This window comes from Rosa chinensis, chromosome 7 (assembly GCF_002994745.2).
Source record: "Rosa chinensis cultivar Old Blush chromosome 7, RchiOBHm-V2, whole genome shotgun sequence".
In the NCBI taxonomy this organism is placed as follows: Eukaryota; Viridiplantae; Streptophyta; class Magnoliopsida; order Rosales; family Rosaceae; genus Rosa; species Rosa chinensis.
In genome coordinates this window covers 1,498,462-1,523,080 of record NC_037094.1, presented here as the reverse complement: position 1 = coordinate 1,523,080, position 24,619 = coordinate 1,498,462, and the positions used below count along the sequence as shown (strand labels likewise).

Sequence of the window (24,619 nt, the reverse complement as noted above, 5' to 3'; positions counted from 1 at the left end):
CTATCTCACGTTATCACAATGCCCTCCCTCTTCCCCAAAACAAAATTTTTACTCCAAATATCGCCTCCTCCCTATAATCTCAACTTATAACAACAACAGCCCATAGAAACTGTAATGAGATAACTATCTCAACATACTTCAAACAGTAACCAAATACTTCTTCGATGTTCAAGCATTATTCCTCTCTCTGCCAAAGAACATCTGATTTTGTGTACAGAATCAAATGTGATCAGATCTTGGAAGATGTCTGGAATACATTAGAGCTGTCAATTCCGACACGATCAGATAACACGACTCGAAACCTGCACGAAATAAAGCGGGTTGAACCCGCATGATTAAAAAGCGGGTCGGCGGTGGGTCAACCCGCCATGACCCATTTAATAAATGGGTCGGCCACGGGTCAATCTGCCAACAAGAAGTGAACCCGTCTAACCCGATTGTGCTATGTTTCTTCTTGAAATTTTGGATATTCGGAGTATTTGATAATAATATTAGACAATTTGAAATATTTAGCTTTTTAATTATTAGATTTAATTATTTATGAATTATATATAATTATTTATATTCTTCATTTTGTGGAGTTTTTAGTGAATTTAATTAATTTATGCATTTTTTTAGTTAAATGGGTCACATTGTTAAAGCTTAAATGAGTCATTTTGTCTAACAAGGCACGACTTATTTATTAAATGGGTTAAGCGGGTTGAAAACGGGTAACCCGTTTAATAAACAGGTTGGGTTTGAGTTTAAATTTTTGACACGATTATTAAATGGGTTGGGTTTGAGTTTATATCTTGCGACACGACAAATACCTTGACCCGACACGAACCATTGACAGCCCTAGAATACATAGCTGAGAAGTAACAATTTTCTTTAAGCCCTCAAATTAATTAACGTACTAATCTGCATGTTGGAATTCCTAGACGTTGTTTGAATTATGTGCAAATCCATGTAAATATTTTGCTTCCACATTTTTTAAAATTAAACAAAAAAATAGACGATATTACTATATCTCTGCGAGAGTCGAATTTGGGTGTCAAGACCAGCGCCCACCCATAACTCTCTGCCCCAAAAGAGGTTATGAGCTTATTGGTAGCGGAAAAGCATCTCGTCGGCCGAAAAAGCTGCATATTATGCATTCATGCATGGACCTAGAAAGAAACAGCAAGAAATGGACCATCCAATAAACAGATGTACTAGACTAGGCCGAAACCAGTCAAAAGCCCAGAAAGAATACCAGGCCCACAATAATCCCAGATGCATCAATCTTGTAAGTCTGTGAGAAAAAAGGCCTGATTAACATGGATTCACACCACGACTCCGGTTCATATTCCAGTCGTCTTAAACAAAATCTATTATACAAGAATGATCACACGCACCAAACTTGTACGTTGAGGCCAGTTGAGGGTGTCAGCCGAATTAAATATGTAAGAACCAAGAAGTTTCAACAATGGTTGGCTACAAAAAAATTGACTCGAATGTAGTTGTTAATGGTTGTTGTTCCCTAATTAATTATCACTACTATTCAAGAACTTGCTAGTTAATATAGTGTCAGATTTTTTTTTTCGACTAGTTGGCAAGCTGAGGATAATGATAATATATGCTGACCCCGACCCAAGATTAAGACAGATCACCAGCTGTTCATCAAACAGTCAAGATGTTCACTTTAACACGTTAATTGGATGAGACAACAGCAATCGGCCAATTGTTATCTTCTTTTCACTATTTTTCTCAATTATTGTCTCTCTCTTTCTCAATAATTGAAGACTTTCTTCGTGTTATGCTGAATTGGTTTCTACCCTAACCCATAGACACAACTCTATTTCCCCTTGATCCTTCGAAATAACTCTCTGGATCACCATGGAGTTTGCCTCTGGCATTGCTGAGACCGTCTCAGTTAGGCTAGCCTCCTATGCTGCCCAAGAAGTTTGCTTGGCTTGGGGTGCCCAACATGAGCTCAGGAAGCTCAATAAGACCTTGTTAGCCATCAAACTTGTGCTCGAGGATGCAGAGAAGAAGCAATTGCAGAATCCCCTCATCACTCATTGGTTAGGAAACCTCAAAGATGTTTGCAATGATGCCGAGGATGTACTGGACGAATTTGAGTTCCGAAAGCTCCGCCTCAAAGTGCAACGGAGCGTCAAAGGAAAGGTACACCAATTCTTCTCCCGTTGGAATCCAGTCGTGTTTAATTTAAACATGGGTCATAAAATTAAAGAGATTAGAGAAAGACTAGTTGAGATTAGTGATGAAAAGACACAGTTTTCTCTCGATAAAGTTGTTGCAGTACACGACGATAATGAAAGGGTGACCGACTCATTACCAGAGGCATATGTTGTTGGAAGAGATGAGGAGAAAAAACAAATTATTACCTATCTCTTGAATGACAACAATTCCTTCAACAACGAAAATGTTTCAGTTATCTCCATCTTCGGGTTAGGTGGGTTGGGAAAAACTACACTTGTCAAAATGGTGTACAATGATGAAGTGGTAGAAGAAAACTTTGGGATGAGATTGTGGATATGTGTCTCAGATAAATTTGATATATGTACATTAGTTAAAGGCATTATTGTTGAAACTAAGAAAGAATGTGATTGTGGAAATTTGAATCTCATGAAAAGGGGGTTGCAAGATATCTTGAGAGGTACAAAGTTTTTGTTAGTCTTGGATGATGTTTGGGACACAGAGTCAACAGGATTTACAGTTCAAAAATGGGATGAGTTAAAAACTTTGTTAGATGTTGGAGCCAAAGGGAGTCAAATCATCGTGACAACACGCAGTGAATCAGTCGCTTCACTTGTACACCCTATACAAATGCATTCTTTAAACAGTCTTTCTCATGAGAATTGCATGATTTTGTTTAAAAAAAATGCATTTTACGAGGGAGAGGAGCAACGTTATCAACACTTGATAGAAATTGGGGAGAACATTGTAAAGAAATGTGGAGGTGTCCCCTTAGCACTAGCTACTTTAGGGAGCATGCTCCGCTCGAAAAGGGAGCGACGCGACTGGTTACGTGTAAAAGATGATGAAATATGGAGTATGCCAGGAAATGACAATATTATGGCTGCACTAAAATTGAGTTACAATGCATTGCCACCTCACTTGAAATCTTGTTTTTCCTTTTGTTCACTTTACCCCAAGGATTATGTATTTTTTAGTAAAGACATAGTCCCATTATGGATTGCACTAGGCTATCTCAAGTCCTCAAAAGAAAATGAAGATTTTGAAGAGACGGGCCTAGACTATGTAAGGCTGTTTTGTTCCAAGTCTTTGTTTCAACTTGACCTGGATTTGAAGACTGTCATAACGTTCAAAATTCATGATCTATTGCACGATTTAGCAATATCAGTGGCAGGGGTAGAGTATTCCACGGTTAATTGTCGTCCCTCAAGTGCTTTCGAAAAAGTCCGACACATGTCAATAACAACAAATGACTTGCCTAGAGATGAGGCACGAGTCCCGAAATTCATTCTCCAGTTAGAGAAACTGCGAACCATTTTAAATGTAGATGGTGCTGCAGGGATCTCCAATCAATATTTTCTAAGGACATGCTGTAAAATGACCATATACATGCTCACAACATATGCACACAATCATAAAAGGGATTAAGGCTTACCTTCAGCAATTACTGGCATGGATTCCATCTTATGCAACTGCAAACACGAACACTGAATATAGCCTTCTGTTACTTACCAACTTGCTTCTCAATGGACAGAACAATATGCAAAACGTCGGTAGTAATCAGGGACCAATTCATCTGTATATATAGGTGACTTAAACCTCAAGAAGCTTCCCGTTAAAGCTATCCATATCGGTTTAGGTTTCCTAGTTAGATTCTTAATGTATCACAACTTGTAGCCTTCCTTGTAGACTAAGCAATAGATTACTATCCTTAATGAATTGATACACTATTCATTAAGTCACTAGTATTGATTTACTGTTTGTATCCATGTTAAACTAGGATTGATATTAAGCTAATCATCAATTACTTTATGATGATATGTGTTATGTCCATATTTGATCTTACAATCTCCCCCTTGGACTCACACATATCATGCTCGATGATTTGCACCAGAGAACATCAAAACCTACTTAACTTACTGAAGTGCGCGCCAGATAACAAACTTAAATCGAAAATCCATTCCAACATGGTCAGATCACAGTTACTTATGCAGAGCAAGAAACAGTATACATTTTAACAAAAATGCAGAGTTTCAAAACCACAAACACAAGCTCCTGCAATCCACATATGTCAAACCAGAAGTGATACAATATATGTTAATGTGTATCAACAAGTAAACATATATTAGGTCCTACTTTATGTTTCTAAAACCAGAAACTCAAGCAAATTTACTGAACACTGATGGCTTAAAATTATTGCTTGAACCTTAGCATCATGCTATACATGATTTAAGCCATCTGATAGCAAGTATGATATTCAAAACAAGATGATAAATTCCAAAACAAAACAATAAAGCTGCAGCAAAATCATAACTGGAAATACCTCAAAATTTTATTGATAATCAAAACTGTCATTACAAATAAGTTGTGATAAACAAAAATAAAAAGATCACAACTAAAACACAAGAACTCAAAAAACCTTAGAATTTTAAATGCTCCAACTGGACTAACTCTCTACTGATCTTAGCATCTAAATTAGCTAAAATTCCAATGCTTGCTGTATGTTTCTGGAATGCTGCTACTGACAATGCCTTGGTGAAAGGATCTGCTAGCTGTGAATTTGTGTCAATACTCAAAACAGCTATTTCACCATGCTTTACTCTTTCTCTAACACTGTAATACTTTAGATCAATATGCTTGGAATTATTTGACCTTTTACTGTACTTGCTAAAGAAAACTGCAGCCTCATTGTCACAATAAATTACAAGTGTTCCAGCCACAATGTGACTCAATACTTTGGTCTGCATGAGAAAATTCCTAATCCAAAGTCCTTCACACACAGTTTCATATACTGCAATAAATTCAGCTTGCATAGTAGAAGTTGAAACAAGTGTTTGTTTCATGGTTTTCCAAGCAATAGCACCTCCTGCAAGCATGAACACATATCCACAAGTGGACTTCTTGGAGTCTGGATAATTCCCTGCAAAATCCGAGTCTGAGAATCCAATGAGTTTCAGATCCTCCACTTGCCTATAAACTAGCATGTGGCTTTTAGTTCTCTGCAGGTATCTCAACACTTTCTTCCCAGCTACCCAATGTTCATGGCCTGGATTAGATTGGAATCTAGACAAAATCCCTACTGCAAAAGACAAATCCGGCCTAGTGCAGACTTGTGCATACATGAGACTTCCTACAAGTCTGGCATAAGGCTTTGACTCCATATTTTCTTTCTCAACATCACTATTGGGACTTTGCTTCTTGGTTAGTTTATCTCCTTTGGACATGGGGACTTCTCCAGCTGCACACTTCTCCATACCAAATCTCTTTAAAACTTTGGTAATATAATTCTGTTGAGACAAACCAAGTAGTCTCTGTGCCCTATCTCTTTTAATCTCAATACCTAGTACATAGGATGCTTCTCCTAAGTCTTTCATGTCAAAATTCCTTGACAAAAAACTCTTGGTATCTTTAAGCAATTTAATGTTACTGCTAGCCAAAAGTATATCATCCACATAGAGTACCAGAAAAATAAAATTGTTCCCAACTGTCTTCAAATAAACACACTCATCAACAAGATTTTCTGTAAATCCAAAAGTAGAAATCACAGAATCAAATTTCTTGTACCACTGTCTAGAAGCTTGTTTTAGGCCATAAATTGATTTTCTTAACTTACACACTAAGTTTTCACTTCCAGCTTGTACAAACCCTTCTGGCTGCCTCATATAAATCACTTCATCTAGTTCGCCATTCAAGAAAGCTGTTTTAACATCCATCTGGTGCAGCTCCATATCAAAATGAGCCACTAAAGCCATGATTATCCTAAACGAGTCTTTTGTAGAAACTGGAGAAAAAGTCTCAGTAAAGTCAATGCCCTCCTTCTGTGTAAAACCTTTGGCAACTAATCTTGCTTTATGTCTCTCTACGTTGCCATTTGCATCTCTTTTGGTTTTGAAAAACCCATTTACAACCTATAGGCTTCTGGTTGGGGTCAGGTTCAACTAATTCCCAAACTGCATTTTGACTTATGGAATTAATTTCTGCTTCCATTGCTTGCTGCCATTGATGAGATTCACTACTTTCAATGGCCTGATTAAATGTAGTTGGATCATTGTCCTCTGCACAGTCCATTTCAATTTCTGCTTCTTGCAGATAAACAATGTAGTCACTCTCTTCCCCCCCATAAGTTGGTTTTCTTGCTCTCTGTGATCTTCTAGGCTGAGCCACTGGAGGATGGTGAGGTTCAGTTACTTGACCAGTTACGTGGTCAGTTACTTGACCAGGGACAGTTACTTGGTCAGTTACATGGTCAGTGACATGGGCAGTGACTTGACCAGGCACAGTTACTTGGTCAGTGACATGAGCAGTGACTTGACCAGGCACAGTTACTTGGTCAGTTACATGGTCAGTGACTTGTTCAGTGACATGGTCAGTGACTTGGTCAGTGACATGGTCAGTTACTTGGCCAGTTACTCGACCAGGTATAGTTACTTGGTCAGTGACATGGTCAGTTACGTGACCAGTGACATGATCAGTTACATCTTGTTCTATAGGCAATGCTACACTTATATTCTCATCTGACACAATTTCCTCAAAATCTGAGGTTAAATCCTCATGGTTTGTATTGTGAACTTTTTCACTTAGAAACTTTACTTGATGTGTTTCAAAAATTCTAGGTGAATGATGAGCAGAATATAATTTATAGTCAGCAATGAATGTGATAAAATACACATTCCCACAGATAGTTTGATGCCTAAATGGTCCACATATATCAGTGTGTATGAGTTCTAATAAATTTTGGCTTCTATATGCAGTCTTCTTTCTAGTATTAGTTATTTTTCCCTTAAAGCATTCAACACAGTCTGTTAGATCAGAAAAATCAAGTTCATTTAGGATGTTGTTTTTCACCAAAATTTTCAGTCTCTCTTTTGAAACATGGCCGAGTCTTCTATGCCATAAAAATGCAGACTTTTCATTTAGTTTGGTTCTTTTAACACCTGTTAAAGTGTTAGTACTGTTTGTGTTATTTTCAACAAGTAAAATTTCTTGTTGAGCCATTGAACAATTTAACTGTAAATAATCATTCATAATAACACCAGAACCAATTTGAACAGAATTTTTAGAAATAAGAATTCCATTACTATCCATAACAAGTCTACAACCAGATTTTACTAAAAGAGAAACCGAAACCAAATTCCTTCTCATGGAAGGTACATAAAAAACATTGTCCAAAACTAACAATTTTCCTAATCCTAAATCGAGCTTTAAGGTTCCAATAGCCTTGACTGCCACTCTCATGCCATTGCCTACACACAGGTTCACTTCATCACTTTTTGGGATTCTCCTCCTTATGAATCCCTGCAAGGAATTAGTAATATGAATAGGTGAGCCTGAATCTATCCACCAAGACTGTGGTTCAACATTTATAAGATTAATTTCTAAAGAAAAAACTGTATTAGAAAAAATCTTACCCTTTTTGGCTAACCAATTTTTATAGCCAGTGCAGTCCTTTTTCATGTGTCCTACTCTTTTGCAAAAGTAGCACTTGAACCTAAATGACCTATTTTCCTTGGCCACTGCAGCTGTTGAACTCTTAGTTATGGCTTTAATAGGCTTGAGCTTATTTTGGGGCTTTTTCCTTTTAGGCTTCTCAATGAGGTTAATGGTTGTAGCAGGTTCCTTTTCTTCCTTGATCCTAGATTCTTCATCCACACAGATGGATATAAGTTCATCTAGAGTCCAGTTTCCCTTTTGAGAGTTGTAACTGGTCCTAAGATGACTAAAACTGTTAGGCAAGGAATGTAGTGCATAATGCACTACCTGCTCATCCCTAACCCCCATCAAGAGCTCCCTGAGTCTGCCATTTATATTGATCATCTTCATAATATGCTCTCTAACTCCCCCTGAACCCATGTACTTCAAATCATGAAACTCCTTGGTTAGCCTAGCAGCTTCTGCCTTTTCACTTTCTTTAAACTTAGCACCTATGAGTTCCAAAAAATCTGATGCTAGCTCATGTTCTTCTATACTTCCTCTGACAGTCTTGGACATAGAGGTACGAATGAGGTTCTTAGCCATTCTATTGGATCTATGCCACTTCTTGTAAAGATCAGTTTCCTTCTTGGTGCTCTTTTCAGTTAACTCTTCAGGTTTGTCCTCAGTGAAGCAATAGTCTATGTTCTCATGCATTCCCATATAGTTCTCTACAGAATCTAGCCAAGCTCTATAGTTGGTTCCAGTTAGCATCAAGACACTGTTCAAGTTCATGTAAGAGTTACCTAAGGAGCAAAACAAAAATTCGTGTGAGTTCTCAATTTGTAAAGAAAATAACTTTAAGTTTTCTGTGTTTTATTTAGCTTTAAGCAACCAAAACAAGAACATACAGAAAACCTAAACAATCCATACTTGCATTCATATCAGTCCATAACCAAAAACAATGTTAAGCAACACTTTTGAGCAGAAGCATAACATCCTGGAGTTCTTTATCAATATACCATGTTCAATGAAAACAAGTTATCCAAAGAAATTTATCCACATCTTTAGACAGAAGAAAAATTTCTAAGTATCCGTATTTATTTTCATCAAGCACGCATATTGCTGTTTTGTATTCTAAAACCATACTTGACCACTTCTTTGGAAGATAAAACTGAGGCATAGTTTTAAAACACAAAACACAATTTCAGTTTTGTTATTCGATCAGTTACTTGATTAGTTACCTGACCAGTTACTTGGTCAGTGACCTGGCCAGTTACATGGTCAGTGACCTGGCCAGTTACATGGTCAGTGACCTGGCCAGTTACATGGTCAGTGACCTGACCAGTTACATGGTCAGTGACCTGACCAGTTACTTGGTCAGTGACCCGACCAGTTACATGGTCAGTGACCTGACTAGTTGGTCAGTTACCTGATCATCGTTTTCTGCCAACATCAATGAAGAATGCTTTGTGCATCATAATCACTTATGCCAACAGAAAACCACAAAACCCATGAGCTTTTAACTTTATATTCTACCCAGATTCATCCTTGTAAGAAAATTAAGCTCTCGTATCTGTCAATTTTAATAATGTGTAAACAAAATCTGGGAGATTTTTGTTCTTCATGCAATTTTTACACAATCACAGATACAATACCATATCATCAATTAATTCATCATGCATATTCAAGCACAATCAAAATTGTTTCGATTCCAAGAAACCACAGAACAATCAAGAAATTGTAAATTTCATCCGGTCACCATCTACTCTAACCTAACGCACGCCGGGAATGCAACTAGTGTTCTTGAGCACAATCAAAATTCAATTATCATGCTATGAATCGAAATCAATTTCACAGAAAAACCTGTTTTTGCTTTTTCCCCAATTTGCTGCTAAAAATCACAGCGGAAGCGTGAACTTGATATTTAACCAGATGCAGCAATTGACTTAAGTAACTTACCTTGATCAGTTACATGACCAGTTACATGGTCAGTTACCTGATCAGTGACTTGGTCCGTAAAGCAAAAACCCTTTTTTTTTTTTTTTTTTTTTTTTTTTTTTTTTTTTTTTTTTGTGTTTGTTTTGCAAAACCCTAAAACGATTTTGATACTTGTGAGCCTATGCTCTGATACCAATTGTAAAATGACCATATACATGCTCACAACATATGCACACAATCATAAAAGGGATTAAGGCTTACCTTCAGCAATTACTGGCATGGATTCCATCTTATGCAACTGCAAACACGAACACTGAATATAGCCTTCTGTTACTTACCAACTTGCTTCTCAATGGACAGAACAATATGCAAAACGTCGGTAGTAATCAGGGACCAATTCATCTGTATATATAGGTGACTTAAACCTCAAGAAGCTTCCCATTAAAGCTATCCATATCGGTTTAGGTTTCCTAGTTAGATTCTTAATGTATCACAACTTGTAGCCTTCCTTGTAGACTAAGCAATAGATTACTATCCTTAATGAATTGATACACTATTCATTAAGTCACTAGTATTGATTTACTGTTTGTATCCATGTTAAACTAGGATTGATATTAAGCTAATCATCAATTACTTTATGATGATATGTGTTATGTCCATATTTGATCTTACACATGCATCTTGAGATTCAAGTATATGCGTGCCCTAGATTTACGTGATTCTACTCTTGAGGAGCTACCAAGTTTCATTGGTAACTTGAGTCATTTGAGATATCTCAACCTGAAGGATAACACAAAGTTAAGAAAGCTTCCAACTTCCATTTGCAAACTCTTGAATTTGCAGTTCTTAAGCCTTCAAGGTTGTGAGGCACTTGAGGAGTTACCCAACGGCATAGGAAACCTGATCAACCTCAGACTCTTGTTCTTAACTACACAGCAGATGTATTTGCCGAAAGGAGTATTCAAACGCCTCACCTTGCTTCAAACATTATTAATCTCGAGCTGTAAAAATCTAAAATCTCTGGGTGAAGAGATGGAATACCTCACTAACCTCCGTCAATTGTGGATTGGTATGTGTGGGAATCTGGAATCCTTGCCACCTAACATGAAGAACTTGACTGCATTCCATACTTTGGCGATCGCTGATTGTAAGAAGCTTGAGTTAATGAGGTCGGGGGAAGGCATCAGTGGTCTCAGATCATTCTCTGTCGCCGAATCAAATTTGGAGGCTTTGCCCAATTGGCTTCAAGAGTCCGTAGACACTTTACAAAGCATGCTAATCGGAGATTGTGATAATCTCACGGCACTTCCAGACTGGTTACAAAATCTCACCTTGCTGGAGCAACTGGTGATTGGGGAATGCCCCAAATTGTCTGCTTTGCCGCAAGGGATGCATTGCCTCACTGCCTTGAGAGTTTTGATGATTAGCGGGTGTCCTGAATTGAGAAAAAGATGCAAAAGGGAAACAGGAGAGGATTGGTCCAAGATCAAACATGTCCCAAAAAGGGTACTCGACGACTCTGACGATGATTAGGTAACAAACGACATAATACTGGCACTCTGTTTTTCTTATATATATATATGTTTTTCATACATTATGCTTCCTCTCCGATACGCTTTAATATGTATATTATGTTTAATTTAAATATTTGGCATTATTAATTTTACCACGTCTAGAATAGACGAGTAGTCTAGTCTTACTTGATGGGAATCCAAATTTGAACTAATTACTCCAATTTCTTTCATTTAAAACAGAGTTCTTATTTTCTAAACTTCAACAAGTACACTTTTTCTTAATGCAGCATCTCATATTGTTTATATTTGATGATATAATCAAGGTCCCCATTTGAAGAGTTGTGAAATTGCATGCGGCCATTGGGAGTGCATTGGAATGAAGTTGAAGTGCTGCTTCGCGCTGTACTGCATTTGTTTGGGACATGGTTGTTGGAATTTGAAAAACGAGACATTTCGTTTATAATAAAAGTGATGTGTGTGATTGTTGTTTTAAAACGGTGTGATTATTTGAGTGACTTCATCTTTTTCTCATTTTGTAATTTGTTGATTTTCTTGTATTTAGTATGTTTCATCAACTTCAAAACTATGTAATTGAATTGTTGTGGTTTGTCTATTTTTACCTCGTGATCAAATTTGATAAAATAAGAAAATTCATAAATTGGCAGATTATATAAGATATTTGAATTTGTTAAGCATTTTCCCACAGCAAGTAATTGTTTCTGATCTTATGCCATAAAATTCGCAATGCAATTTTGCAAGCAGAAGAATTTTAAGATGGCTGTGTTATGAAAAGAAAATATTTATGCTTTACAGTAAAAAATGCATACGAGTCTTCCGGTAATGACAATGCTAACAAAAATTTTGAGAATGGATAACAAAATCTTCCAGGGACTGAATTTTGGAAATGTTCTTGGATCACAAATATCATCAATCCAATGAATCAATAAGTCTTCACATGAAATCCACAGATCTTATGGATTTAATTACAACTTCAATGAGCCAAATACACCATTTCTGGAATAAGGACCTCATCAACAATCAAAAAGAGATAAGAGGCCACTACAATGAGTCTTCATCTTCAATAATACAAAGTTGGTATATATCAGTTCAGTAGGGAGTGTTAATCTTGGCACCTAATTAGTAATTACCCTCAATTTGACCAACTCTCACACATCATGTAAACAACAGAATGTCAAAAGTACAGAAATAAAAAAAGACAAGTAAACAAAAAAATATAAAAATCATAGCTGACATGAATCAACACACCAACAAAAGCCCTCAAAATTTAGCCTTACATGGGCTATTATAATATGATACCAATTCTGTCTCATGTTATCACAATTATTTTTAACCCCCCAATTGGAGTCTCTGCATTTTGATCCTGTTCCGACTCCAAATATCGCCTCCTCCCTATAATCTCTACAGATAACAACAACGGCCAATGAGAGTCTTGCAAGCAGATCATAAAAACTGTAATGACATAACTATCGCAACATACTTCAAACAGTAATTACATACCTCATCGATGTGGCCAGCAATCTTTCATCTCTCAACCAAAGAAAATCTGATTTTGTGTACAGAATTAATGCAGTCAATTATTCGGGCTGTTGGAAGTCAAGCTCTAGTTTCCTTTTTAGATGTGTTCTGTCAGCACTATATCAGAGGAAATAAAGCGATCAAATATCAGCTTCCGCCAGTGCATAGCTAAGTAACAACAGAAAAGATTTGGCAAATTTTGCTTGTTTGATTTCATTCAGCCATTCTTTGGCCAGAAATTAAGAATCTCTGTATGGAATCATAAGTTTAGATTTCTGAATGTCAGGTCTGGTTAACTACAAAGCCTGTCTAATAAGATTTGAGTTCAACCCCAAGTTAGGATTTCGATGAATAAGAACAGCTATCAAACATGGAAACCAAAAAACTCTCAAAGCTTCCATCACAGTAGAGCTTCTAACTAGTTGGTTTTAAATCTGAAGATCTATCTTAGGCAAATCACATTCTTCCTCCAAAAGCTGTTAGGTCATGTATATCACATTAGAGCTTCTAACTTATTGGTTTTAAATCTGAAGATCTATCTTAGGTAAATCACATTCTTCCTCCAAAAGCTGTTATGTCATGTATACTTTAATTCACCTTATACAGTATCAGATCATTTAGATCAAATGATCATTTACTGCCAAAGTAATCGGTTTCAAATCTGAAGATCTATCTTAGGTAAATCACATTCTTCCTCCAAAAGCTGTTATGTCATGTTTAGATCAAATGATCATTTACTGCCAAAGTAATCGGTTTCAAATCTGAAGATCTATCTTAGGTAAATCACATTCTTCCTCCAAAAGCTGTTATGTCATGTAGACTTTGATTCACCTTATACAGTATCAGATCATTTAGATCAAATGATCATTTACTGCCAAAGTATCAATTAAGGGTTTAGATTCATTTCAAGCTAAAGTGTCACACATATTTGAGGGAGCACAGGGGTGAAAAGCAATAGAAAACACTGTGTAATAGTGTTTACCTATTTATTGTAGGCCTATTCGGAGGTTTTGCTCCAAAGATGGAAAAATCTACTGACATTGGCACTGGTTCATTCCTGCTTGTACTTTCACCAGCAGCCTGTCGGATGTCTCCGACATGATCATCAACCTTATCCGATTGGGGTGCATTTCCTTCAAAACTCACACGTTCTGGCATCACTCTCCTTGACTTTCTTGGAGGTGACAAAACAGTAGGACCCTCATTTGGATTGAAATCTGAAGCCTTAGAATTGCTGGACTCCTTCTTTGGAGCAGGCCTCGGAAGCTTATCTGGATCTGTAGGTAGTGGAGCAGATGTGAAGTACCTAATAAGGATCACATTGATCAGAGGCAGAACCAATAAGAGAAGAAAACAAAACATATAACTTGCTCTATTGAATTGCTAGTAACATACCTGTGCTCTAGTGCCTGTTGCACAGATATTCTAGCTTTTGGGTCATAAGTAAACATCTTTGATAGCAAATCGAAGGCATCATCACTAGCCATCGCAAACCTTTTACGCAAAGCAGATGGTGGAGCATACTGGTATTCCACATAATCAGGAAGGTATACCATATCAGGCCATTGAGAAGGTGTTGGAGTCCCAAAAGCCGCAAAAATCTTTCCTAGTTGATCAATATCACTTGTTCCCTATCAGATATTGTATCAAACAAAGAAACAATCAGAAAATATACACCAAAGATAAAGTTTAATTACAAACATCCCTTGAAGAGAAAGAAGAGAAATAAATACGATGAACCACATGCAAGATGTAAAATGACCAGTTAAAGATTAACACACAATCATAACAGTAAACGAAGTTTCATGCTATTTAGAAAACCTAAGCCGAAACATAAATAATTAATAGAGTAAACGCTTTGGCAAGTGAAATCTGCACTCTAATTCTACAACCAAAGAAACAACAAATTAAAGCCAGAAAACTATCTAAAACTGGAAGGAATAATAATTCATTTCATCGAATAAACATACAAAAGAAATGGAAGACACGTGCTTATAAAACCAAAGATTTTAAAACTGAGACACAATTGCCTTTTAGGCTGTTTCAGTGAACTAAAAAAGTATAAACCCAAAAGAGGATTTCCTTGCTATGACATAATATTGAACAAAGTATTTTCAGTTTTTCTCTCAGATAAAATCATAAGCCATAAATGCACCAGCACAAATACAAACAGCTAGAAACAAGTACTTAATCATTGCAAAACATTTGAAAACATCGAGTTATAAGCCACACATGATGCAAAGTGACCAAGAGTCAAACGGAGACTAAAGAAATTTATAAAAGTTCAAGTATGTAGCGCAAATCATGCCTAATGGAAAATAGTAAACCATGAAAATATAGTTTTATTACTAATTACGAATAGTATTTTTACCTGCAGAAATGGTTGTCGTAGGAGAAGCTCAGCGAATATACAAGCTGCAGCCCAAACATCCACCCCAGGTCCATATTGTTTGGTGCCAAATAATAGCTCAGGTGCTCTATACCATCGAGCAAAGACCTATTCATATGGCACAATACTTTAATAAGCTTATAACAAGCGTGCACTTAAAATAAACAAAATTTGATAGCACAATACTTTAATAAGCTTTCTTCAGTAAAGGGAATAAATTACACCTAAAGAGATCCAACTCGAAACACCTATTATTGCAGAATCAAATGGATCACCATCATTACAAGGAGAAGCATACCTGATGAGTGAACCTGCGATCTGGACTCCCAAATACTCGTGCTAAACCAAAATCTGCAAGTTTAAGCTGTCCATTAGGTCCTATCAACAAGTTGTTGGGCTTCATATCCCTGCAAGGCACAATTAGCACACGCTTGAGACAGATTATGATAACCAACTAACGACCTGCAAGTGACCTTCTCAACATGAAAGAGATACCTGTGCAAAACCCATTTCTTGTGACAAAAAGCAAGTCCTTTTAGCGTCATCTGAATGTACGACTTTATATCCGCTGGTGAAAGGACTATATTATGGTTACGTATAACAGCTTCAAGGTCCGTCTCCATGAACTCAAACACAAGATGCAGGTTTCCTTTATGGGGGAACGCATCAATCAACTCAATAATATTCGGATCTTTCAGCTCCTTTAGCAGTTTAATCTCTCTAAGCGCTGTAACATTCACCCCTTCCTTTTGCTTCCCAACCCGAATCTTCTTGATAGCAACTGTCTGTCCTGTCTGCACATCAAAATTCACAGATTACTTATCCAAGTTTGCATGTCATATCTAGAAAACAATAAAAACAAACAAGAAAACAATCAATCAAAGTAAGCACAGCCAATAAAAACAAGACCCTTTACACAAATGTCAGGACTGACCTACTCCAGCCCCAACTGAACAATCACAAGCTTTCTAGTTTCCACTATCAGCCCACATATGCAACATGCATATAAACTCTAATTCCTTAACAATTATACAATTCCATCTAATGTTTCACTTCCCCAACTTCTTCATATAAAAAAATTGAACTTCCCCAGAACCCAAAACCCAAATTCCACACACATACACAAAACAAAAACAATTCTCAGACCCTAAATTCTCAGCCTAAAACAAAATAAAGAAACAAACTTTACCAATAAAAACAAAAAATAAAAGACAAGTCTTGGGGGGTTTTACATGAGTATCAATGGCTTTGTAGACGACTCCATAAGTACCTTCACCGAGGACCTCGCGCTTCAGATACCTATCTGCAACTTTCTTCGATGAATCGACCTCGCCCATTGGTAAAGATTCGATTTTTATTTACTTTTTACAGTGGAGATTGGTTTCTGGGTGGGTATTGTGCTCAGAATTGGGGGTTTTGTGGGGAATTCATAATCGAGAGAGATGAATTTAGGGTTAGAATTTGGTGCTGGGTTTACAAGAAAGCCGTTGAAGGCTCCAGAGAGAGAGAGAGAGAGTGTTGAAGCAACGTCTCCATATGACTTATATGGTCTATTTAGCGTTTTTCTACTCTACTTTCTTTTTAGGGTCCTTGACCAAAAGCCCCAAAATGAACTAAAGTTATCCCACTTACCCCAACAACAAATTTTTTTTCCCATTAACCCAATTTAAATTAAAATGACTATTCTGCCCACTTCCTAATTAAATAATTACTCTCCTCCCTTCGATCTCTCTCTTCTCTCTGTCTCTCTCCAGACTCTCCCCTTCTCTCTCTATGAAGCCAAAACCCTCTCTCTCTCTCTCTCTCTCTCTCTCTCTCTCTCTGCCATGGCAGATCCGGAACCGGAGGACGAAGCCCACCTCTTCTTCTTACCCTCCCCGCCCAACCCGGCCCTTGGCCTCTGCGTATGCCAGCTCGTACCAGATCGAGCTACTCGATGCGTTGTCGAAGCGGTGCAGCGTCATCCACGACGGCTCTATTTGCCGCTACGGCGATTTGAGTTCGAGCTCCACTGTGAAGACTCACCAAAATCCATGGCCTCTTTCTGGGGAAGCTCAGCCCCTTGGCACGGTTACTCTTGGTCTCGAATTTCATCAGCATCTGAAAATCCACACAATTTCAAAATCAACCAAAGCGGACTAAAATTCAACAATCCGATTACTACGATTCGTTTTAGATTTGGCAATTGAGGAAAGAGAACAAGAGAAATAGCGGGAGAATGTACCTCAGATCTGGCAATGCGAAATGTCGATCGGTGAGGAGGAGGAGGTAGGAGATTTGGTAATGTAGAGCAATCGGACGAATCGACACTGTAGTTGCTTTTGTAAAGTATTTTTTACCATAATTGTTTTATTGGCACTCATGGGTAATACAGCTTTTATTTGTAAATTCTAGTTGCCGAGTTTTTATTTTTTATTTTTTGTGTAAATGTGGGCAGAAGGCATAGGACGAAAAAAAAACGTTTTATTATCTTTTAATAGACGTCTATTGGGAGGCAATAGACGTCTACTGGAGGGCAATAGACATTTTGAATTGATGTAATCTCCTTGTTTTTTTTCTATAATTAAAGTTTTATGTGTCTAAATTTAGGGAGATTAGTTTCTATTCTAGCCACTGAAAGTTCTATTGGGGCAATAGACATCTGTTAAAGCGTCTATTGGGGGGTAATAGACATCTATTGAGGGGCAATAGACGTTTTGAATTGATGTAATCTCCTCGTTTTTTTTCTTTAATCAAAGTTTTATTTGTGTAGTTTTAGGAAGATTAATTACCATTTCGGTAATCTAAACGTCTATTGCCCCCCAATAGACGTCTACTGGGGGGCAATACATGGCTGATAGTCGTCTATTGGGGGGCAATAGACTTCTATTAGGGGGCAATAGACGTCTATTGCCCCTCTATTAGGGGGCAATAGATGTCTATTGGGGGCAATAGACGACCGGTGACCGGATTCCGGCGAAAGTTGGCCGGAATCCGGCGAACGTTGGCCGGAATCCGGCGGCCGGTGACCGGATTCCGGCGGCCGGTGACGGGCTCCGGTGAAGTCTCCCATGGTTTCTCTCTCTTCTATTTTCTCTCTCTCTCTCTTTAAGTAACAAAGGGGTGAGGGTAAAATGGTATTAAAAAAAAATTAAAAACAAAAAAAAAGGTATTAGGGAAGACTCCCTTAGAGTGTATTGGGTAAGAGAGAATTAAAAAAACTTAATGGGGTAAGTGGGAAAAAAATCCCTAGAAATGGGGTAAATGGACAAAATCCCTTCTTTTTATCTTTAATATTTTGTTGTTTTTTTTTTTTTTTTTGAAGAAATTTATTTATTTTTTTAGATTGGGTAAATTGCTGTTTTAGACTAGCGGGTTAGGGCAGAGGTCCTCCCCGAATGAATTGATGGTGACTTTATATTTTCTTCTTAAAGTGAAAGAAATAAAAGCGAAGGAAGTTGATGAGTGTCGATACCCATGAGTAGGGCTGTCAATGGGTCGTGTCGGATTGGGTTCGTGTCGGGTCAAGGTATTTGTCGTGTAGCAAGATACAAACCCAAACCCAAACCCAACCCATTTAATAATCGTGTCAAAAATTTAAACCCAAACCCAACCTATTTATTAAACGGGTTACCCGTTTCCAACCCGCTTAACCCATTTAATAAATAGGTTGTGTTGTGTTTAACAAAATGACCCATTTAAGGGTTAACAATGCGACTCATTTAACTAAAACACTGCATAAATTGATTAAATTCACTAAAAACTCCACAATATGAAGAATATAAATAATTATATATAATTCATAGATAATTAAATCCAATAATTATAAAGCAAAATATTTTAAATTGTCTAATCCTATGATCAAATACTCCTAACGTCTAAAATTTCAAGAAGAAGTATAGCATAATCGGGTTATACGGGTTCACTTCGTGTTGGCGGGTTGACCCGTGGCCAACCCATTTATTAAATGGGTCATGGCGGGTTGACCCGCGGCCGACCCTCTTTTTAATCGTGCGGGTTCAACCCGCTTTATTTCGTGTGGGTTTCGAGTCGTGTTATCGGGTTGTGTCAGAATTGACAGCCCTACCCATGAGTGATCAAAAATTGTCATCCCTACATTCGATTTGGGACTTATGAAAGTCTGAAATATGTAGAAGTTAATAAATTTATGAGTCCTTGACCTAAAGCATTAAAATTGGACAAAATTATCCCACTTACCCTAATAACAGATTTTTATTCTGACTAACCAAATTTAAACTACAATGATAGCTATACCCTCAGCCTAATTAAACAACTACATTTTATGCCACTCTCTCATCTCTCTAGCTCCCTCCGATCCTCTCTCTCTCTCCTATCCACGTTTTATGTTAGACTACCTTATTTTGTATATTATTTTTGTGTTTAGGTTTAAGAAAGTTACTATTTTCTAAGATTGTCCAATAACATGAATTTTTGAAGAACCAATATTGGTTTTGATTATTTTCTGCTCTTAGAATTTAGTTGATTCTATTGAAAATGATATTGATGTAACGAAGTATTGGTCCTCGACATTGTGGCACCTGTACTACTCTTAAACCAAAGAAGAATAGAAGCAAACCTATAAACGAAATTTAGCCATGGTTGAATATTTCCACAATTCCATCATCCCAGCCATGGCTCGGTCGTAAAGAACCTTCTCATCAATTAACTACTCATTTTATTGCTCGTAAATACGCATCTATGTTAAAGTTAAACAATAGGTATTCTTGGTTGATGCTACCATAAGAGGTATTCTTGGTTCTATTTCTCTGTACCAATGGACATTATGAGTGTATTTACTTAAGAAAGTCTATTTGAAAGTGTGTTCGTATTCCGCAAGCAATGATGTAATGAAGGTTTGAAGCAGAGGAGCCATCCCCTGTGGTAGCATCTGTGCTAATAAGGGCAAACCAATACAAAGCAGAAGCGAGTCTTCCACGAAATTTAGCCATGGTTGAATATTCTAAAGTCTAAACCATAAGAAACGAGCCTCCACAACTCTCTGATAATTGAAGTCACAGAGTCGCCTACAAATTCCACAAAATTTGCAACAAGCTTTGATTCAAAGAAATGGGAGAGGTTAAGTTGCTTGGCACAACACAAAGCTTTCCCTGCGCCAGGATTCAGTGGGCTCTAAGGCTCAAGGGTGTGGAGTATGAGTTCATAGAAGAAGATTTGCGAAACAAGAGTCCCCTCCTTCTCAAGTATAACCCTGTCCACAAGAAGGTACCAGTGCTTGTGCACCATGACAAACCCATCGCCGAGTCGCTTGTGATCCTCGAGTACATTGACGAGACATGGAAGGAGAACCCCTTGCTTCCTCGGGACCCTTACGACCGAGCCATGGCTCGCTTTTGGGCTAAATTTGTTGATGAGAAGGTACTTGATCTCTTTTCCTTCGCTAAGTTTGTGTATAATGTACCATTGGTCTGGTGTGTGTGTATTTACACACATGATGCATGTATGATTGTAGCTTAAGCTTGATTTTAACTCTTAAACTTTCCCAAAATTCTTGTTCTTGCATGCAGGTTGTGATCGCAGTATGGGGAGCTTTCACAGCCGAAGGAGAAGAGAAGGAGAAGGCTATAGAGTCTGCACTAGAACCACTAGCAAATCTTGAGCAGCAGATTGAAGGGAAGAAGTTTTTTGGTGGAGAACAAATAGGGTACCTTGATGTAGTAGTGGGTTGGATATCACAGTGGCTCAATGTGATGGAAGAAGTTGGAGGCATGAAGCTACTTGAAGCTGAGAGGTTCCCATTTCTCCATGAATGGGGTCAGAACTTCATCCAAGCTCCGGCGATCAAAGAATGCATTCCACCGAGAGAAAAGCTTGTCGAATATTTCCATTTTAGCCTGAGTTACTGTCGACGTTCCTTAGCAGCCCATAAACCATGATCTCATTCCCCATATCATTAAGCAATTCTACAACCATGGTTTTTGAGATGAATTCGATTTATTTTTTGCTTTCGAGTTTTTGGGGTTATGTCCTAGTACTGTTTTTACCTATTGATCTGATTACTTCTTTGGGAAACATTCACCAACGGTGTCTGGACACTTAGGGGACTTTCAGAATGATACCTGAACTTACAAAGTTATCAATGTGATACCTGGACTCATTTTTTCGTATCAACATCGTACCTATGACCAATTTCCGTAACGGCTCCGTGACGGAAATTGGCCGTAGGTATCACATTGATACGAAAAAATGAGTCCAGGTATCACATTGATAACTTTGTAAGTTCAGGTATCATTCTGAAAGTCCCTAAGTGTCCAGACACCGTTGGTGAATTTTTCCCAATTTTGCACGTGCGATGCACGTGAGTCACTTAATGAAGACAAAATGACCGATTTACCCTCAAATTCTTTCTTTCTTTTCTTTTCTTTTTTTCTTTATTCTTCTTTCTTTCTTTCTTTCTTTTCTTGATTCAAATCATCTTGCTCGTCCGATTCCCACCGCCGATCGCCGATCAAACACCGCCGCTGCGTCTCAATCCATCTTCATGCACCACAGATGGTCAGTTGTTTCTGGTTCCCCCAACTTCAAATCTTATAGCAAATTGAAATTGTGGATTGAGGCTTCACCGCTCACTCCGAGTTCATTCCCGCCGCCGCCGCCAATGACTTGACCACCACTACTCTCGTTCTCTCCTCCGTCCCCCTTTATACACCATTGATCAGAAACTCAGACCCCACCAGCCCTCCACTCTCAAATCACAGCTCCAATCACACCGCTCCATCCTCTCCTTCTTCCCGACATGCAACACCACCTCCACACCATCCTCACCTGCAACTTCATCGGTTTAGCCGACAACTTCGGCCTCTAGCCCAACTTCGATCAGAGGCAATTTTAGGCAGACAAAGATTAACAACTTCGGCCTCCACACCATCCTTACCTGCAGAAAATTCGAGCTGTTCTTATTCACCAGCTTCGCCACTCCGCTGCTACCCACCATTGTGCCTCTCCGATTAGTAAACAAAGGACTCGGAGCCTCCACCATCGAGAAATTGAGGCTCACGTTCTGCGTGTCCTGCGCGGCGGATATCGGCATCGTCGGAGAAAATGTTGTGTGAACATAAATTTAGTTTGGGTTCCACGGTGGCAGCTAGTCGAGCTCGTTGATTGCGGCCTTGGCTTTCTTGATTAGCCAATCGACGACCTTGCTAGGTTGGTCGTATCCAAGCCGGTCCTGCATGTCGTAGAATTGAATGGCGGTGTGGGCGACGAGCCTGATGCTGCCATCCCTGGGGCCTTTGGTGGTGCAAACCTTGCTGTGGCTGTCCTTCCGGCCGGTGGCCCTTAGAATGTGGCCTTGAGCCTCCACGATTTCGCTAGCGGTGGAGGAAGAAGCAGTCCTTATCCCCAAACCCAATCGAGAAGCAGCGGAGGATGACGTTGTTGTGCGGTGGTGGAGGTTGTTGTGGTCAAGTCATTGGCGACGGCGGCGGGGATGAACTCGGAGTGAGCTGTGAAGCCTCAATGCACAATTTCAATTTGCTATAGGATTTGAAGTTGGGGGAACCAGAAACATATGTGGTGCATGAAGGTGGATTGAGACGCAGTGGCGGTGGGAATCGGACGAGCAAGATGATTTGAATCTTGATGATTCAAATCAGGGGAAGAAGAAACCAGAAAAGAAGAAGAAAGAAAGAAAGAAAGAAGGAAAGAAGAATAAAGAAAAAAAGAAAAGAAAAAAAAGAAAGAATTTGAGGGTAAATCGGTCATTTTGTCTTCATTAAGTGACTCACGTGCATTGCACGTGCAAAATTGGGAAAAATTCACCAACGGTGTCTGGACACTTAGGGACTTTCAGAATGATACCTGAACTTACAAAGTTATCAATGTGATACCTGGACTCATTTTTTCGTATCAATGTGATACCTACGGCCAATTTCCGTCACGGAGCCGTTACAGAAATTGGTCATAGGTACGATGTTGATACGAAAAAATGAGTCCAGGTATCACATTGATAACTTTGTAAGTTCAGGTATCATTCTGAAAGTCCCTTAAGTGTCCAGACACCGTTGGTGAATTTTTCCCTACTTCTTTTGAGTCTCCTTCTTTCTTATGTACTTGCCTAAAATAAAATGAAGCATTTTTTTTCTATGTTGCATTCTCCAACTCTTCTGGAAGTCTTAACACGTGTGTGCGTGTGTGTGTATAACCAACTGAAAGCAAATTTCCAGACTTATAAGCCAAAAGAAAGCAATGGATCATAGCAAGGCAGTGCATCCCTAAAATTTGTTATATGACCACAATAATTATTAGTATATACTGTCGACATCAGTACCATACATTCGTAGTCATTCACTCAGATCTTCGATATTTCCGTTATCCTCGGTATATAATACTGGTACTAATTCCGCAAGCAATGATGTCATAGAAGGATTTAAGCAAACAAGAGGGTCCCCTCTCCTCTTTGGTATCCATGTCTTGGAAAACAATAAAACGTAGTCGTCCTGACGTTGAATGAGTCTTCCACGAAATGCAGTAGCCAAAGTTGAATTTTCTATAGCATAATAGTCTATGATCTTGTAAAAGTCGCACACAGTCTATAAAATACACAAGTTTGCTACCAGCCTTGATCGAAAGGTGTTGCTGAAAAATGGGAGGGGTGAAGCTGGTTGCTACAACTCAAAGCTTTTTCTGCACTAGGGTTCAGTGGGCTCTGAAGCTCAAAGGCGTGGAGTATGAGATAATAGAAGAAGATTTAAGAAACAAGAGCCCCATCCTGCTCAAGTATAACCCAGTCTACAAGAAGGTCCCGGTGCTTGTGCACGATGACACACCCATTGCTGAGTCACTTGTGATCCTTGAGTACATCGATGAGACATGGAAGGAGAACCCCTTACTTCCTCAGGACCCTTGTGACAGAGCCGCAGCTCGCTTTTGGGCTAAGTTTGCTGATGAGAAGGTACTCTTTTTCTTGTTGGCATAATAAGCAAATCTATGTGAACATAAATGTACTGAAATGATGATTCTTGTTGGCATAATAAGCTTGATTTTGATCCAGTTTCTCTTGTGTGCAGGTTGTGTTTGGAGTATGGACAGCTTGCACGACGGAAGGAGAAGGGAAGGAGAAGGCAATAGAGGCTGCTCTAGAATCACTAGCTCATCTTGAGAAGCAGATTGAAGGGAAGAAGTTTTTTGGTGGAGAACAAATAGGGTATCTGGATTTAGTACTGGGTTGGATACCTCATTGGCTCAATACTATGGAAGAAGTTGGAGGCATGAAGCTACTTGAAGCCGAGAAGTTCCCATGTCTCCTTGAATGGGGTCAAAACTCAAAACTTCATCCATACTCCACTAATCAAAGAATGCATTCCACCCAGAGAGAAGCTTATCGAATACTTGACCGCTAGCCTCAGCTACTTGCGTTCCTTAGCGGCCAAAAAACCATGATCTCATGCTCGTCAGTTTGGTTTTCTAAATGATTTAGATTCATATAAACTATTTTTGGTTTCAGGCTTTCAGGGTTCTTGTCCTAGTTGTAGAGTGTGTCCTGTGTCACACTACACTCTAGCGATCTGATCAGTTCTTTGTTTTTTGGGTCTCCCTCTTGCTTATGTTTTTCTCCAGAAATAAAATGATGCATTGTTTTGATATGTTGTATTCTCCAACGCTTCTGGAAACTCGGTACCAAAGCAATGAA

General features: G+C 38.5%; 4 protein-coding genes across 5 annotated transcripts; 3 read left to right on the top strand and 1 right to left on the bottom strand.

The window, feature by feature from the left end:
- Window positions 1-1,692: 1,692 nt before the first annotated feature.
- On the top strand, window positions 1,693-11,703 carry LOC112180290 (disease resistance protein RGA2). 2 transcript variants are annotated; one of them, XM_024318819.2, is made up of 3 exons: window positions 1,693-2,148; window positions 10,375-11,064; window positions 11,333-11,703. In XM_024318819.2, exons 1-2 carry the CDS (start codon window positions 1,858-1,860, stop codon window positions 11,062-11,064), a joined length of 981 nt encoding a protein of 326 aa, XP_024174587.1. In that variant the 5' UTR covers window positions 1,693-1,857; the 3' UTR covers window positions 11,333-11,703. The 2 variants fall into 2 exon arrangements, with proteins under 2 accessions (XP_024174587.1, XP_024174586.1); XM_024318818.2 differs by having other exon boundaries at window positions 1,695-2,148; window positions 11,369-11,703.
- A 292-nt stretch (window positions 11,704-11,995) lies between these two features.
- Window positions 11,996-16,509, bottom strand: LOC112179080 (cyclin-dependent kinase D-3). Its single transcript, XM_024317398.2, has 8 exons — window positions 16,203-16,509; window positions 15,466-15,764; window positions 15,269-15,377; window positions 14,953-15,078; window positions 13,977-14,212; window positions 13,564-13,887; window positions 12,564-12,698; window positions 11,996-12,464 (listed from the first exon to the last, which is right to left on the bottom strand). The coding sequence occupies exons 1-7, from the start codon at window positions 16,305-16,307 to the stop codon at window positions 12,641-12,643; spliced, it is 1,257 nt and encodes a 418-aa protein (XP_024173166.1). The 5' UTR covers window positions 16,308-16,509; the 3' UTR covers window positions 11,996-12,464; window positions 12,564-12,640.
- Window positions 16,510-19,936: 3,427 nt separating this feature from the next.
- Window positions 19,937-20,893, top strand: LOC112179826 (probable glutathione S-transferase). The gene is made up of 2 exons (XM_024318307.2): window positions 19,937-20,346; window positions 20,496-20,893. Exons 1-2 carry the CDS (start codon window positions 20,038-20,040, stop codon window positions 20,862-20,864), a joined length of 678 nt encoding a protein of 225 aa, XP_024174075.1. The 5' UTR covers window positions 19,937-20,037; the 3' UTR covers window positions 20,865-20,893.
- A 2,565-nt stretch (window positions 20,894-23,458) lies between these two features.
- Window positions 23,459-24,570, top strand: LOC112178635 (probable glutathione S-transferase). The gene is made up of 2 exons (XM_024316800.2): window positions 23,459-23,881; window positions 23,997-24,570. The coding sequence occupies exons 1-2, from the start codon at window positions 23,573-23,575 to the stop codon at window positions 24,327-24,329; spliced, it is 642 nt and encodes a 213-aa protein (XP_024172568.1). The 5' UTR covers window positions 23,459-23,572; the 3' UTR covers window positions 24,330-24,570.
- Window positions 24,571-24,619: the final 49 nt, after the last annotated feature.

Excerpts from the sequence above, each read along its gene's own strand:
- LOC112179080 (XM_024317398.2), bottom strand. The coding sequence starts at position 16,307 with ATGGGCGAGGTCGATTCATCGAAGAAAGTTGCAGATAGGTATCTGAAG. Across the intron at positions 14,213-14,952 it reads TACGACAACCATTTCTGCAG|GGAACAAGTGATATTGATCA; the intron begins GTAAAAATACTA and ends AATATCTGATAG. Across the intron at positions 12,699-13,563 it reads AATAGGCCTACAATAAATAG|TGCTGACAGAACACATCTAA; the intron begins GTAAACACTATT and ends CCTCTGATATAG.
- LOC112180290 (XM_024318819.2), top strand. The coding sequence starts at position 1,858 with ATGGAGTTTGCCTCTGGCATTGCTGAGACCGTCTCAGTTAGGCTAGCC. Across the intron at positions 2,149-10,374 it reads AACGGAGCGTCAAAGGAAAG|TTCTTAAGCCTTCAAGGTTG; the intron begins GTACACCAATTC and ends TTGAATTTGCAG.
- LOC112179826 (XM_024318307.2), top strand. The coding sequence starts at position 20,038 with ATGGGAGAGGTTAAGTTGCTTGGCACAACACAAAGCTTTCCCTGCGCC. Across the intron at positions 20,347-20,495 it reads CTAAATTTGTTGATGAGAAG|GTTGTGATCGCAGTATGGGG; the intron begins GTACTTGATCTC and ends TCTTGCATGCAG.
- LOC112178635 (XM_024316800.2), top strand. The coding sequence starts at position 23,573 with ATGGGAGGGGTGAAGCTGGTTGCTACAACTCAAAGCTTTTTCTGCACT. Across the intron at positions 23,882-23,996 it reads CTAAGTTTGCTGATGAGAAG|GTTGTGTTTGGAGTATGGAC; the intron begins GTACTCTTTTTC and ends TCTTGTGTGCAG.